The 16,745-nt window shown below is 36.3% G+C and overlaps 1 protein-coding gene across 4 annotated transcripts; it reads right to left on the reverse strand.

Annotated features, from left to right (window-relative positions):
* Positions 1–2,529: 2,529 nt before the first annotated feature.
* On the reverse strand, positions 2,530–16,571 carry LOC136229385 (uncharacterized). Of its 4 annotated transcripts, XR_010689096.1 has the most exons (5): positions 15,132–16,563; positions 13,133–13,303; positions 12,735–13,019; positions 5,119–5,238; positions 2,530–2,815 (listed from the first exon to the last, which is right to left on the reverse strand). XR_010689096.1 is itself a non-coding variant. In XM_066018139.1 (4 exons), exons 1-4 carry the CDS (start codon positions 15,879–15,881, stop codon positions 2,789–2,791), a joined length of 1,233 nt encoding a protein of 410 aa, XP_065874211.1. In that variant the 5' UTR covers positions 15,882–16,565; the 3' UTR covers positions 2,530–2,788. The 4 variants fall into 4 exon arrangements, 2 of the variants coding, with proteins under 2 accessions (XP_065874211.1, XP_065874212.1); XR_010689097.1 differs by lacking the exon at positions 13,133–13,303 and having other exon boundaries at positions 15,132–16,571; XM_066018139.1 differs by lacking the exon at positions 5,119–5,238 and having other exon boundaries at positions 15,132–16,565.
* Between the last annotated feature and the right edge of the window lie 174 nt (positions 16,572–16,745).

A 16,745-nucleotide genomic window follows, 5' to 3' on the forward strand; every position in this document is an offset into this window, starting at 1 on the left:
TGAATTTCAGCCACAGAGAACTACCTTTGCCGGTCTTTTCCACTTCGTTTGAGCAAGAAGAAGAAGTTGCTGCGGATATGGAACCACCACCGGAAGAAATTCCGTCACTGATCGTTTCACCACCACAAAACTATCCTGCAAAAATCTGATTCCACTCTTCTTAGCTGAACCAGAAACCGTTTTCCTCCGGCGAGAAGAACTTTCTTCCATCGACATTGATGATTACGAGATCCCGATCGCCGACACTGTCTTCTGGTCTCCACCGCGGCTCGTCCAGGCTGTTTACTTTTTAACCACAAAATCCCGATCCCGATCCCTTTGTTCCTGAGTTTTAAAAAAATGGTGTGCCATTTACGTGATTATTAGGAAGAGGAAGCAAGGAGAAGAACAAATAAAAAAAAGGTGAGAAATGAATAGAGAAATGTCTTGAGAGAGAAGAAGAGTTTTATAAAAAAACGTGATATTCAATAAGAAAGAGAAATATTGTAATTTTGGTTTTATTATGCTGAGAAAAATATATTTTTTTTGGCAACTTGATAATCTATTGGTAACCTGCTACAGCATGTTACTTATTTAAAATATAATAGTCTCCATGGATGGAGACTCACCATTGAAAACTCCTCCATATATATATGGCAAACAAATAAAAACAACACAACAATATAACAAAGTAAACTAAAACCATTTTATTATGGCAAACAAATAAAAACAACACAACAATCTAATAAAATAAACTAAAACCATTTTATTGAGAAATCATTTATATATTAAAAGGTTAAGGTATCAAAATATGCCTATGATTTTTGGGGAAGTATCAATTTAGGCTCCACGTACAAAATAGCACCAACATTGGCTTAATGTTTAAAACATGGTACAAATTTAGGCCTCAATAATGGAAGGAGACACGTCGTTGATATTACTCGGTTAACTTCTGTTAATTATATGTGGAGGGAGAAATCTGAACTTAACGGAGTAATAGGAAAGACATGTCCAGTCATTTCTTGAAGCCTAAATTGACACATTTTTAAAGGTTAAGTCTTTGTTGAAGCAAATTTAAATTTTTTGTTTTTTATTTTCCACATTCTTTGTTGGCTTTGCTAGAACATTCTTGTCAAATATTACATTATAAAATTATAAAACTAAGAAGTTTACAGGTCGGTGATGATAATTAATACTCCCCTCCAACTTATAATACTCTGTAAGTGTTATCCATTCCAATCTGCTTCTCTAAAATTTTCAGATCTCGCACTACCAAAGCGGCTCTAAAAATAAGCTTATCACTAATGTAGCAACAATAGCAATTACAACACTTTGGCAACGGTTATCAAAACTGCTAGTAAAAAATCTAGGGAGTTAAAACCGTCTCTACAGTACAGTGAACAAAATTTGTAGGTAAAGGCCTTTTTTTGTAGTGTATTTTCATCACCAATCTGTACAGCTCTTTTACTGAAAAATTAACTAAACCAGAAATGTAATTTTTACTGAAAATTTGACTCATATTTTTTAATTCCAAATTGTTCGACCTAAAAACCTACATTTACGAGCTTTTAAACCATAAACTTATGTTTTCAAATCGGTCAGAGCACGTACATGTTTTTGTTTTGAATTTATCCTCAAATGAGTTTTTTCCTTGAGTAAAGGTCGAAAGTTAGGAGGAAGGCGACATTTACGAACTAAAAACCTACATTTACGAGCTTTTAAACCATAAACTTATGTTTTCAAATCGGTCAGAGCACGTACATGTTTTTGTTTTGAATTTATCCTCAAATTAATGTAAATCTTGATAAAATAAGAAAATAATGCATGATTAAAAATTAATGAGTTTTTTCCTTGAGTGAAGGTCGAAAGTTAGGAGGAAGGCGATCTTGACATCCTAACTAAATTGACACCCTAAAAAATGAGCGCCCTAACCGGGTTCAACTATTATTAAAAAAAAAGGGTAAAGTTCAAATAAAACCCCTGTGATTTTACTACTTTTCAGATAAAGGACTGTGATTTACTTTTTGTCAAAATGAGGATTGATGTTTCACACTTTTAAGAATGCTATTAAAACTATCTTTAACAATCTGAAAATGAAAATTTTCAAGAATTAAAGTTGTTCAATGTCATATTTTCTATGGAACTACATTTTTTATTTTAGAAAATCATCTTTTTTGGAACTTTCTCTCTCTAAACATTAACTTTCTCTCTCTTTACCAAACATCATCTAAATAATCTCGAAATAAAAAAGTTGAAGAATTAAAGTTGCTTAGAATATTAATAATTCTTAAAATATGTCATTTTTGAAGTTGTCAAGAGTGATTTTAATAGTATGAATCGAAAAAGTTCTTATTTTGCTAAAATTGAAAACCTCAATCCTCGTTTTAACAAAAAGTAAATCATAGTCCTTTATCTGAAAATTAGTAAAACCACATGGGTTTTATTTGAAATTTACCCTAAAAAAATACAAGAATGTTGAAAAAACATTACAAAAATAAAGTGACCTAATGAGTCAAACATATAGTTAGACATAATAGAGAAAAGGGTGGATACATATAGTTCTCTCAAAACCATGAATAACCAATCAAATTTTGGGAGCATTGATGCATTCAACTTATAATTTAAAATCACCGGCCAGAGATGGCTACAATTCCAAATTAAAATGATCAACTCCAAAAGTCCAAACAAAAATTTTCTCTGAAATACAACAGTACAAAATGATAACAACATAACATAAAAATTCTCCAAAAGTTCATCAATTGGTCCTTTTAGCAATCCAAACTCCAACTTGGAATAAACAACCTAACAATCAACTCCAAGCCAAACACAATACAGCCTGCAGATTAACACAAAGAATTATAAGCTTTTACACCAAATTAATAACAGGGTTAATACATCATGAGCTCTAAACTTGACCCAAAAACCCAATTGACCCATGAATATACAAAGTGTCCGGTTAATCCTGAATTTGATTAAAGTGATATAATTAATCCCTCAAGTCAATATGGCATATCAAGAGAGGATTTGGAGAAATTGAAATGTATATCACTGTAAGAAAATTCAGGAGGCCACTAGATCATGTCAAGAAGTTCATGAGGTTAATAGGCCGCTTAAAGAAAGTTGAGAAAGCTAACAAGATACTTTATAAATTAAGAGAGTGATTTGCCCAGAGTTGAGGAGACTATTTCCTAAAAGAGAAAGAATCATCCTAAAATTACATAACAATAAATATGTTACAAATAAGGGTGAGTATGCAGTAGCTCAGCCCAAAAATCCATCTGAAAATAACCAAACTGAATAATTTTTGGGTTCAATTTGGTCTTATTTAAATTTTTTATTGAAAAACAAACTGAATTTCAATGAAGAAATTGAACTGAAAGGTTAAGCTGTCCAATAATAGTTTTTTATATAAATCTCTGACACATCCCATTATGGTTGAAATTTAACCAATAAATATGATTGACAGGATTTAAACCTTCAACCACTTGTCTGAGAGGCTCTAATACCACGTCAAAAAACCAATTAAACTAAAAGTTTAAATGGATAGTTAAGGTCCAATAATAGTTTTTTTATATTAATCTCTAACACAGAAAACTGAAAATATAAAAACCTAAATGAACCAAATTAGTATTTAGTTCGGTTTTTATTATTATTATTTAGGGAAAAGTACAAAAATAAACTTCGTGGTTTGGACCATTTTCAAACATGAATTACATGGTTTAAAAGTTTACAAACTGGTACCTTGAGGTTCATTCCGTTAGCAAACAGGGTCTAAATGAGTAACGGTGTTAATTTTTTGATGACGTGGCGGTCAAAGTCAACAGATCAAAAGGGTATTTTTGTCCTTCACTTAATTTATATTTTATATTTATTTTCTTTTAAAATTTTCGTTATTTTGCACTTATTCTTCTCCTTTGATCTTCGTCTTCTCCGATGGTCTACTACGTTCATCTGTTCATCTTCTCCGTTCATAAATCTATCTTCAACCTACGATTCCTTGCTGTCCAGATTTATCAAGCATAAACCCATCTTCTACTTCTTTCTTCGAGAGAGTAATTACTTCTCCTTCTGGTGTCATGATAATCACACTGATTCCTGCATTTCTTGCTCCGATTCAAACCGGCCAAGTGGATCATCGAACCGGAAACTCAACTTCTCAAACTAAATCTAAAAACGAAACGAAAATGGACATGAAAACTAGAAGTGTTTGTGCCATAACGCGATAATTAAATCTCAATCCATGTGCATTGCACTAACATTAAGCTCTTTCAATTTACAACCTATGAACATAACAAATAGCTATTTGATTCTAAAGAGAGAAATTCATATTCATATTCTTAAGCAACCAATTCATCAATCGCTTCATAACCTTTCTCAAAAATACAGTCCAATCTTTTACCTCCGGTTAGGATCCCGTCCTACAGCCGTCATATCATCAACATCGGCAGTCGAAGAATGCTTCACCAAAAACGACATCGTTTTAGCCAATCGTCCTCTCTTCATCCTGGGAAAATACCTGGGCACCAACCACACCTCCATCGCCACATCCCCATACGGTGACCACTGGCGCAACCTCCACCGCATAAGTGCTGTCGAAATCTTCTAAACTAATCGACTCAACAAATTCTCAACCATCTGAAGAGGCGAAATGGAGATCTTTTTGAAAAAATTGTTTCGAATTTCTTCTAATTACAGCTGTTTTGCAGAGGTAAAAGAGCTGCAAATGTTTTCGAAGCTAACGTTTGGTATAATTATGAAAAAAGATGGTGAAGGAAGAAAAGATTTGGGTTGAAATTGCAGATTTTCACATTCGCTGGAATCTAAAAAAGACGGTAAAGGAAGAAGAAGGAAAGTAAGGGAGATGGACAAATTTGCCCTTTGACTTTTTGACCAAAATTGATAAATTAACGATGTTAAAAACAAAATTCCCCTCTATGCTAACGGAATGAACCGCATGGTACCAGTTTGCAAACTTTTAAACCACATTGTTCATGTTTGAAAATGGCACAAACCACAAGGTTTATTTTTGTACTTTTCCCTATTATTTATTTATATGTATTTTCGGTTTGGTTTTACTCACTCATAGCTTTAAAACCATAATGTAAAAGCATGTTTATATGAAGAAGATGTAAAACTCACCATTTATTTTGATTAAGTTAACTGGCAACTTGATGGATTTCATCAATGTTATCATTCTCCTCAATAACTTCTTCTTCCACCTCCCCCTTCCACCTCCCCAACGTGCCTTTGAGCATCCAACTTTCAAACAATAAAATCATAAGCTTATTAATTAACATTTATATGTATAAAATTATGCATTATACAATTAAATTAATATCATAGTTATTTAAGGCACAAAGGGGTTCCAGTGTTACGTTATGAAGCCTTAGACAAGTTTCCTAGTTCTGGCTTGTTGGGAAAGTTTGTCAAACTTGGTCAACAAGTTTGCTTTCTAAGCAAGTTTGTCCCTCTATTTAAAGAAGTTAATGTTGGGTCCTGATGTGTAATTGTAATCTCTTCTTCTTAGTAAAAAATCCTCGCTTGGCGGCGCCCCCAAACGTAGTCTTTTATTATATGTTGACGAACTGGGTAAACAATTCCAGTGTGTTTTATTATTTCCTGCTCTATTTTGTGTGTTTCTGCTATTATTTTTCGCAACATCTAGAGTCTTGGCGCAAGGTGCAACTTAAGATGCACGACACGAGGCCCACAAAAAATATTATAAATTCCTAATACTAGTCACAAATAGATAAATACCAACAATAAAACCATAAAATGCATAAGTTTCTGGTCTGCGACCGGTCTACTGAGCTCAATGAAAAGTATTGATACTTTGTTTCTACCCTTTTCTTTTCTTTCTGTAATTAATATAGTGCATGCATATGGCTGCTTAGGATGCTATTTGTCAATGTAATTAATACAAAGTGTGCTCAAGGCTGCTGTAGGATAGAAATGTTTAGGCTACTTGTGGGGTAACGATAGTTGGCTGTCTGTGAGCTAGTGTGTATATAAATGTATGTCATGTGATACAGAAAAGATATAGAAATAAGATTACAGAAGATTAAATGGTATCAGAGCCGATAGTGTGCTAGCTACGTAGTTTACCGAGCGCTCCGTTGGCCGCGGTGGCGAGTCTGAGGACCGCAAGTGGTGTGCTCGAAAGGAGCACAAGTAGAGGCAGGGAACTCGCAGCGAATCATTCGCCAAGCACTCCGAGATGCCACGGTGTCGGGTCCTAAGGAGACAGGACTGAGCGCGGAAGCGTCGCTCGCACCTTCGAGCCTTGAGTAAGCCTCCGAGTCATGGTCGATCTCGAGGGGGTGTTGGAAGTGGGTGTTTTCACCGAGAGAAGCGCGAGACACGAGCAGGCAAGGAATTTGCACACTGATCCGGGCGAACAGAAGTCGTGCACGAGGACGTTGCACGAATTGAGTGGGGGAGAATGTCACGACCTGAATTCGTGACGCGCAGACAACGCGGGTGCTTGCTAGTTGATCTTGAAATGTGGGATGCGGGATTAGCAACAAGGTTGAGTACGTGCTATTTAGATGGCACCCTCTCCCGAGTTACCGATGGAAGGGTGTACATCTAGGCACTAAACTGGTTCAGGAGCTGATCCCGCTCCTTTGATGAGCCCATGGGAGGGCGAAAATCAGCGAGCACGAAGACGACAAGGTTGACCTCAAGGAGTTCTGGCCAACTTGAGGTGTCGCACGGGAGTCCCACGCGCCTCCGTCAGAAACTTCCTCCGCCTCCACGCGCCGGCGCGTGACGACGCGTTACATCTCCTTAGCTTTCCAGCGTCGGAATCTAATTTCCGACCACCCTCTGTGCTCGCCGCCGTCAGGCAAGTCCCTCCTCAGATTCTGCCTTTCTGGTACTCCTTTTACGCGTAGTCTTTTTACGGTTATGTTCTTTCATTTTAGAAGTAGGGTTTTCACTTTTAGTTTAAGTGTACTTCCTTTAATTTCAAGTGTATTACCCTTCTATTTAAAAAACGGAAAAAAAAAGGAAAAAAAACGGAAAAAAAAAAGAAAAAAAAGGAGAAGGAAAAACAGAAGACAGTAAAAAGAGAAGAGAGAAAAAGAATTTTCTTTAAAAAAACAAAAAAAAAAAAGAAAAAGAAAAAGAACAAAAAAACAAGAAAATATATATTTATATTTTTTTTCATCTAGTTTCATGGCGGAAGGAATTGAAAAGAAAATTGTGACTGAATTTACGTTAGGGTCCTCCAAAATTACGGATAGAAAATTAATTGGGAGTCAAAACTATACTCACTGGCAACGCACTATCCGTAGATTTGTCAACAGCGTTGATTTAGAAGACCATTTAACTGGTAATCCTCCGCCTAAAACAAGTGTTGATGCTCGTACGAAATGGTTAATGGAGGATTATAAACTGTTTAATCAAATTCAAAACACTCTCGATCCCATTGTTGATGATGTTGTGACCCACTGTGAGACTGTCAAAGAGTTATGGGAATATCTGGAGTTTCTGTATGCTAACAAAAAGGATAAGTCTCATCTTCATATGTTACTGTTAAAAATTTATCATGCAGAACAAAAAAATCGGTCTCTTCTGCAATATTACACTGAAGTGAAGCAGGCATACGAAGAAGAGAACAGTATGTTTCCTATTGTGTCTGATGTGAAACAAATGCAAGCACAAAAGGAGCGCGTTGTTGTTCAGTGTTTTTTGGCAGGTTTAGGTCCTGAGTATGATGTGGCCCGTACACCGCTGTTGACTAGTCGGACACTCCCGTTTTTCGCGAAAGTCTACTCTCGTTTAATTAATGTATGTAAGGATGGTGTAATGGTTTATGGTACGTTGTCTTCTGACACAGTAGCCTTGGTAAGCAATGCTAATCCAGGTCGGAGAGGTGGAGATAATACTCTTCCTAGTGGCCATCGTAGCTCCCCTCGCACTTATTATCACTGTGGGGGAGAAGGGCATGTTAAGAAACATTGTTGGAAACTACATGGTAAAACACCCCAACACTCGGGACAGCACCCTCCGCGAAGATCTGCAAATATGGCAACTCAAGCTAGCATCATTCCAACCCTGTCCTCTGTCACCATTTCTGCCGATGAGTATGCTCGGTTTCAGCAACTTTCTGCGGCTTATGATGCAGAACAACCATCAACCTCAACCTCCGCTTTGGCTGATATAGGTAATCATGTGGCATGTCTCTCCACCTCCTCTCGTAGTTGGGTGATTGACTCTGGTGCTACAGACCATATGACTGGCAACACGGGTATTCTTTCTTCTTTTCAACATCTGGCCAATTTTCCATCTGTTATGTTAGCCAATGGCTCAACTGCTTCTGTAATTGGACAAGGGACAGCTCACCCAACATCTAATATTCCTTTATCCTCTGTTTTATGTTTACCCAATTTTCCTCTTAACTTATTATATGTCAGCCAACTTACTAATACTCTTAACTGCTCTGTTGTTTTTTATCCTACCCATTGTCTTTTTCAGGATCTTGGGACGAAGAAACTTATTGGTAGAGGGAACCTGGTAAATGGATTGTACGCACTTGATTCAACTTATCGACAAGTATCAAAATCCATTATCTGCACAAGCGCGTCTCTTTTGCGACTTCACTGTCAATTTGGCCACCCGTCTTTTCCAATTTTACTAAAGTTATGTCCTAGTCTTCCGCGTGATTAGACTCTGGAATGTGAAGCTTGTCAATTTGCTAAGCATCACAGAGTTTCGTATCCACCGCGAATCAATAAACGTGTCGAGTCTTCCTTTTATTTTGTGCACACTGATGTATGGGATCCGTGTCCTGTTGTGTCCAAACTTGGTTTTCGTTATTTTGTAACCTTTGTTGATGATTATTCTCGTGTTACTTGGCTTTATCCTATGAAAAATCGTTCAGAATTATTTACTATCTTTCGTACATTTCATGCTGAGATTCGCACACAATTTAACAAATCTATTTGTATTTTGTGAAGTGACAATGCTAAAGAATATGTATCTTGCACTTTCCAATCGTATCTTTCCAAGCATGGTATTATTCATCAGACTTCCTGCATCGTCACCCCTCAACAAAACGGTGTTGCCGAACGTAAGAATCGTCACTTATTAAAAGTCGCTCGAGCACTGTTGTTTCATATGCAGGTTCCTAAGACTTTTTGGGCAGATGCGTCTCCACTGCCTGTTTTCTCATCAACCGTATGCCCTCTTCGGTCCTTAACGGTCAGATTCCATACTCCCTTCTGTTTCCCTCGTCTTCTTTATTTCCTCTTGCACCACGTGTTTTTGGATGTACTTGTTTGTTCAAGACATGCGACCACAAGTCTCCAAACTTGATCCCAAATCCATCAAGTGTATCTTTATGGGTTATTCTCGGACTCAAAAAGGGTATCGTTGCTATTCTCCTTCTTTGGGTCGTTATTTGGTGTCCGCTGATGTTACCTTTTTTGAAAACACTCCTTTTTATGGTCTTGAATCAACTCCTTCTGTTGATCCGGCAAGTCCGTCTGACGATAATTATCTTGTTTATGCTGTAAGTGAGCAGGTGGTTTCTGTTCCTTCTCGACCAATTGTCCGTCACGTTTATTCTCGACGTGTACATCCCTCAAGTGGTGCACCTTCTCGTGCTCCAGTTGCCAGTGTTCCCCCTCCAGTTTCGTCTCCAGATCCTTCCCCATCTTCCGATCCTAGCATTGACCTTCCTATCGCCCTCCGAAAAGGTACTCGCCAATGCATTTACCCAATCTCTTCATTTGTATGTTATGATGCGTTATCACCTTCCTCGAAGTCTTTTGTAGCTTCCTTAGATTCAGTTGTTGTTCCTTCCTCCCTCTCTGAAGCACTGAATCATCCTGGTTGGCTCCAAGCAATGAAAGAGGAAATGCATGCTCTTGAACAAAATCATACTTGGGATCTAGTGTCTCTTCCATCTCAGAAGCGTGCTATTAGTTGCAAATGGGTGTTCAATGTCAAGTTCAATCTAGATGGTTCTGTTGCTCGGTTGAAAGCTCGTTTAGTTGCAAAAGGTTATGCTCAGACTTATGGCATCGACTATTTACCGACATTTTCCCCTGTTGCCAAACTCTCCTCTGTTCGATTGTTCATTTCTTTGGCTGTTACTTACAACTGGCCGCTTCATCAACTTGTTGTCAAGAATGCTTTTTTGAATGGTGATCTACGCGAGGAAGTTTACATGGAGCAACCTCCTGGGCAGGTTACGCAGGTCCTTGTATGGATTGAAGCAATCTCCTCGTGCTTGGTTTGGACAATTCAGTGCTGCTGTCATTGAATTTGGTCTTCATCGAAGTGCATGCATTTTACTAGTAGTATATCTTGTTGACATTGTAATTACTGGAAATAATGAAACTGGCATTATAAAACTGAAAGAATTCCTCGGTACTTGTTTTCAGACAAAGGACCTAGGACAATTGAAATATTTTTTGGGGATTGAAGTTTGCCGAAGCCGTAAAGGGATTTACCTCACTCGGAGAAAATACTGTCTAGATGTGTTAAGTGACGCTGGTTTGATTGAGGCAAAGACTTGTGATGCACCTATGATACCAAATGGGAAGTTGAAGACCGACGATGGAGATTTACTTCCGGATCCTGAAAGATATAGACGAATCGTTGGAAAATTGAACTATCTTACAATCACTCGTCCTGATATTTCCTTTGCGGTAAGTGTTGTAAGCCAGTTCATGTCATCTCCAAGAACTTCACACTGGGATGTTGTTAGTCATATTCTGAAATACCTAAAGGGGACTCCGGGGCGTGGATACTATATCAAAATCATGGTCATCACACTGTGGAAGGTTTTACAGATGCAGATTAGGCAGGAGATCTTACAGATAGGCGTTCTACTACGGGTTATTGTGTATTTGTCGGAGGCAACCTAGTATCTTGGAAAAGTAAAAAGTAGAGTGTTGTATCTAGATCCAGTGCAGAATCTGAGTACAGGACTATGGCACAGACTACGTGCGAACTTGTATGGCTACGCAACCTACTTGGTGAGATTGGATTTGCTCAGATGAAACCCATGAAGTTATGGGGTGATAATGAAGCAACTATCTATATTGCCAATAATCTTGTATTCAATGAAAGAACAAAGCACATAGAAGTTGACTGCCATTTTACTCGAGAAAAGCTAGAAGATGGCACAATCACAACTCCACACATCAGAACAGGGGAACAATTGGCAGACGTGTTTACAAAAGCATTACCGGGAAATCGGGTTAACTATATATATACCAAGCTGGGCATGATTAATTCTAATTTAATAAGCTTCAAACAGTTGACAGCGCCTGATTACAGTCTGTGGTGGAGTGTTGCTTTGAACAATAGCTCACCAGAACAAGCAGGAAAGTGGGCAACTCTTCTTTGGTTCGTGTGGTATTGGCGAAATCAAAAAACCTGGAACGGATGGCTGCTAAGTCCAGATTTGATCGCGGACCGAGCTGCCGAGTTTTTGAGCAGATGGACAGAAGTGTAGGAAATGGGACGCCATGGTGCTGCTGCAACTGATATTCGGTATCCTGAAATCTGGTCCGTCCTTCAAAGCGGTTTAAAAGTAAATTTCGATGCAGCAGTAAACCAGGTGGAAGGCTTTAGTGGTATTGGTGCGGTTATTAGAAGTGTTACTGGTTCTTTTGTGGCTGTCAGGTTTCAACGAATTAGTGGGATTTCTGATCCGTTTATTGCTGAGGCGATATCGTGCAGGGAAGCTCTCAGCTGGATAAAGGAGAGAGGAGAAACTGTGGTATGTGTGGAAGGAGATTCTCAAACCGTCATTCAAGCTCTACAAAACAAAGATGAAACAAATTTTTCTAGTTTAGGACTTATTCTTTCTGACTGCCATGCTGTGTTTTCGGCTTTGTGCAGCGATCAGCAAATCAAGTGGCAGATGCCTTTGCCAGACTAGGTTTATCTGCTTCAATTCTGATTGTAACAACGTCTATTCCTTCCCAATTTGTTAGCCTATTGGCTTCAAATATTCATTAATTTATAATACTCAATCTTTCATTCAAAAAAAAAAAACATCTATGCTCCAGCTTGAGGGGAGTGTAATTAATATAGTGCATGCATATGGCTGCTTAGGGTGCTATTTGTCAATGTAATTAATACAAAGTGTGCTCAAGGCTGCTGTAGGGTAGAAATGTTTAGGCTACTTGTGGGGTAAGGATAGTTGACTGTCTGTGAGCTAGTGTGTATATAAATGTATGTCATGTGATACAGAAAAGATATAGAAATAAGATTACAGAAGATTACACTTTCTTTTTTCTAAACTAATTTCAGCCATTCATTATTTTTAATCCATGACTGATAATAAAAGAATTTAAAAAACCCCAAAAAACCATAAACTCTAACGAAGCCTAGGCGCATGCGTGGTTGAGGCGCTAAGGCTGGAGCCTTAGACAAGGCGGGCCTTTAATAACTATGATAGATTTAGTCTCTACTTACAAACTAATACAATCTTAAACCTAGTATTTGTGAGACGGTGCATATAATTTCAAACCTGATGTGCTCATTCATATTCCGGTCAGTCTTCAGTGTCCCCATTCAAGGCTTGAATTGCACATATTTATTAATGGAAAAAAGTCATCTTCCATTAATGAGACATTAAATTGCAACGTATAGTAAATATTAAACTTAAGATAACACTATATTTTAGTACTAGAGCTAAATCCGATTTATCCCAATAACTATATAGCTAAATTTGTATTGTGTCGATAAAATTAATAAATTGAAAGGTTTAAAGAAAAGATTAATTGTACCGTTTTCTTCAGAAATGCATTAAGATCCTCCCTTGCTGTTGGATAGTACTTGGCATTATTTACTTCAAATAATTTTAATATTGGAGTGTAGAATGATCCATAAGAGAGAGCTTCCATCTTATTGCAACGATCAATTTCCAAAACTTCTAATTCAGGCAATTCAATTGCATGATTTCCATCATAAAAATCTTTAAGCTTCCACAGATATGCAAGGCTCAAGGCTTTTAGTCGAGGGAATACAATTGCATGATTTTCATCCTTTCTTGCAATGTTATCTTCCACAATCTGTCAACAAATCACAAATATTTACTTATAACAAAAACTTGACCAAAATATGTATTTATATTTATAAAATTACTTCTATAATTAAAAAGTTAAATTTCAAATAATAAATACACCTGTCCAGTGGAAACAATTTTTGGGTGTTTTTCTCGTCCTAGTAGATATCGAGCAAATGAATTTAGTGTTGGACAAATGACTTGTGGTTTGCCATTAATATTGGAATTCATTGTTGGTGTTGACGCGGTTTCAATTGTTGGAGGTGTAAATTGGACACTTGAAGCAACAACCTGTAAAAAAAAGTTATTTATTTTATATGTATGTTAAACTTGTATTTTAACTGTGCTAAAAAAATGTATATATGTAATGTGACAATCAGTGGTGTTGACATATGTAGAGGCAGACTTAGAGAGGATAGGAAGACATTTCCCTTATGTTTCGTTAGCTTTCGAACTTACTTAAAATGATAAATTGGTCACACAATTTTTTTCCTAAAGTGACTCATTGACACCTTAAATTTAAATCGGATTTATAATTGGGTTAGGGGCACTTAGTCGGGCCAGATGACTCAAATTGGTCGAACCGGATGACATAATAAATCAATAAATGATATTTATATATATTAAACATATATATAATTAATTTAACATTATTTTTATAAATTATATAAATAAAAAATTTATAAAAAAATCGATTCAATGTGACTTAATATAATCATTATATTCAAAATAAGAAAATAAAAATAAATAAAAAAAAAAGAAACCAACTAATAACTAAATGTATGTTGGAAATTTGTTATTAAAATAACTATTTTGGTTTGTTATTTTTGTCAACTTGAGGCTTATATATATAACCAAAAAATGAAGTTTAAAGTAATTTGAAACATGTGAATACCGCACCAAAATAGGAGTATATGTAACCGACATGAATACCGCACCAAAATAGAGGCCATTTGGACGGTCGTACTTTTTCTATTTTTGTACCCTTAATTAAAAAAATTAACTGTCAATTTTTTTTCTATGTCAAATTTTCTATTCCATAATGGCATAGAATAATAATTTCAGAAAAGAAGAATTATGTCTTAAAATTTGATTTTCTAGCTGTCAAATTTTTCTTTTAATTTCAGGAAAAAAATTTGAAAACCCGGGGTTGCACCAGTTCCTTGTTCATATTGGTTTGTTGAAGGTTCAAGAAAACCAGTTACACTCGGATCAGTAATCTGGCTGGTTGCCGGTTCAACCAGTTGAACTGTCATGTCAGAGTTTTATAACATTGTTTATTTATAATAATCTATTGTCTCATGAATTTGGTTAAAATATTGTTGTTTTTAAGACATTTTGCAAAAACATGAGTAGTATTCACATTAATTTAGAATTCTAATAAACCTAGATCTAACTGTGACTTAACAAATTTATTTGGCAAGTTAAAATCCATGTGAACACATTAAGTGTGAAAGCCCTATTTCCAAATATAAAGAATGCTATTTTAGAGGTATAGTGTCACAATTATTCAAATTATGTCTATTTAGAGCCAATTGCTATATTTCCTATTCTTATTTAAGGGAGGTTATATTTCCTATTCTTATTTAAGGTAGGTTAGAATTAATAGGGTGATTTAAGGTAAGTTAGAATTATTAGGGCCATGAATTTAGGAAGACTAGTATACTTTCCTTTTCCCATTTTTCCTATTTAGGAGAATTGTACTGTACCAATTCATTATGCAATTGATTAATGAAATCTTTATTTCTTTCTTCTAAATTCTCTCTTTATTCTCTCTTTTCTCTATTTATCTCGATCTTTCTCTAACCTTCTCTATTCTTTCTCTATTCTTCTCTTCTCCTAAGATCTTTTCTGCCTTAATCTTACTGTCAGAAAGCCCTAATCCAGACATATAGCTATAATAAAAATAAAATAAATAAATAAAAATCCTTTCACTGATTTATAAGTTTCAGCTAATTAATTTGACAGTGAAAAGCTAACTAATTTGTATGAATGATTTAATGTGACAAAAATTAAATGATGAAACGTCTAATGTGTTGAAAAACAAAAGTAGATTATGATGCTTTAATCAATTAAAAAGGCAAATTAATCAATTGTTTTAATAAATGGAGTAAAGTACCTGATCTCTATCATATATTTCATCGTTGTAGATAATTTCCTCGAGTTCTCCACAAAAAGCTATGGACATGGATTTGAGTTGTCTGAATTCTCTAGCAACTGAAACCGGAAACACATGTTTCATCTTTCCACATCCCACAATCTTTAACTCAAACAAATTAGTAAAGCATTGTGTTTTTATCTTTGAAAAATTCCATATTTCTTTCAGATTATCCATGTCCTGTAGCTTCAAAGTCTTGAGGTGAGACAAGAAAGTAGATGAAATCTGCTCTTCAACCAAGTATTCCATTTCAGCACAAAAACTAACTTCTAAATACTTCAATTGTGGAAACCCATCCTCAGCAGAGTGCTGCAGACACATAATATTCATCAAATTTCTCACATAATTCAATTCCAGCTTTTCACAATTCCTAAGCAAAACACTAATCCAACTCACTGTAACATCAATTGCATCCACATCAACTAATCTCAACACTGCACTGCATTCTTCAGAATAATCATAATAAGCACTCCCGAAACAAACATGAAATCTTGTTAGGTTTTTGACTAACTTTACTGCCAAATTTGAACCCTTTGATACACTGATTTTTAATGTAGTTAGCCGAAGTGATTCTATCTCGTCAAGGCTTGCATTCAATCTTTGTCCATCTTCTTCTTTGCTTCCCCAATTCTCAAATTGACATGGCAATTCCAATTCTTCTAGGTCTTTCAATTTTGACAATATATCTGGTCGAATATATTTAAAATTCATTTTGCTAAGCTCGAGACGCCTCAGATTGCACAACCCTCCTATCTCCTCTGGAAAATCATAATACGGCACATCATAATAATAATCTCCTCTAGACCATTCCAAAATTTCTAGATCTTGCAGAACATCATGACCTAGCAGATCTCCAATTTTTGTCTCATGATGGCATTAAGTAAGATGAAGTTGAAGAAAGCAGTAGGACCTGATGGCATCCCTATTGAGATTTGGAGATGTTTGGGAGAAAGAGGAATCGAATGGTTGACGACGTTCTTCAACAAAATTTGGAGAAACAATAAGATGCCATCAGAATGGAGGAAAAGTACCTTAATCCCTTTGTATAAGAACAAAGGCGATGTCCAAGATTGTGCCAACTATCGGGGAATCAAATTAATGAGTCACACTATGAAACTTTGGGAGCGAGTGATTGAACAAAGGCTAAGGAGGACGGTGAAGATCTCGGAAAACCAGTTTGGCTTTATGCCGGGAAGATCAACTATGGAAGCCATCCATCTAATGAGACAATTAATGGAGCACTATCGAAATAAGAAGAAAGACTTGCATATGGTTTTCATTGACTTGGAGAAAGCATATGATAAGGTACCAAGGGAAGTACTTTGGTGGGCCTTGATAAGGAAAGGCATTTCGCGGAAATATATTGACATCATAAAGGACATGTATGAGGGAGTATGCACGAGTGTACGTACTAGTGTTGGGAAAACTGAAGAGTTTCCTATTACGATTGGAGTGCATCAAGGTTCCGCACTAAGCCCATTTCTTTTTGCCATCGTTATGGATGAACTAACAAGTTCACTTCAAGATGGTATACCATGGTGCATGCTGTTTGCAGATGATATTGTGTTGGTTGAT

Source organism: Euphorbia lathyris, chromosome 5, assembly GCF_963576675.1.
Source record: "Euphorbia lathyris chromosome 5, ddEupLath1.1, whole genome shotgun sequence".
Classification (NCBI taxonomy): Eukaryota; Viridiplantae; Streptophyta; class Magnoliopsida; order Malpighiales; family Euphorbiaceae; genus Euphorbia; species Euphorbia lathyris.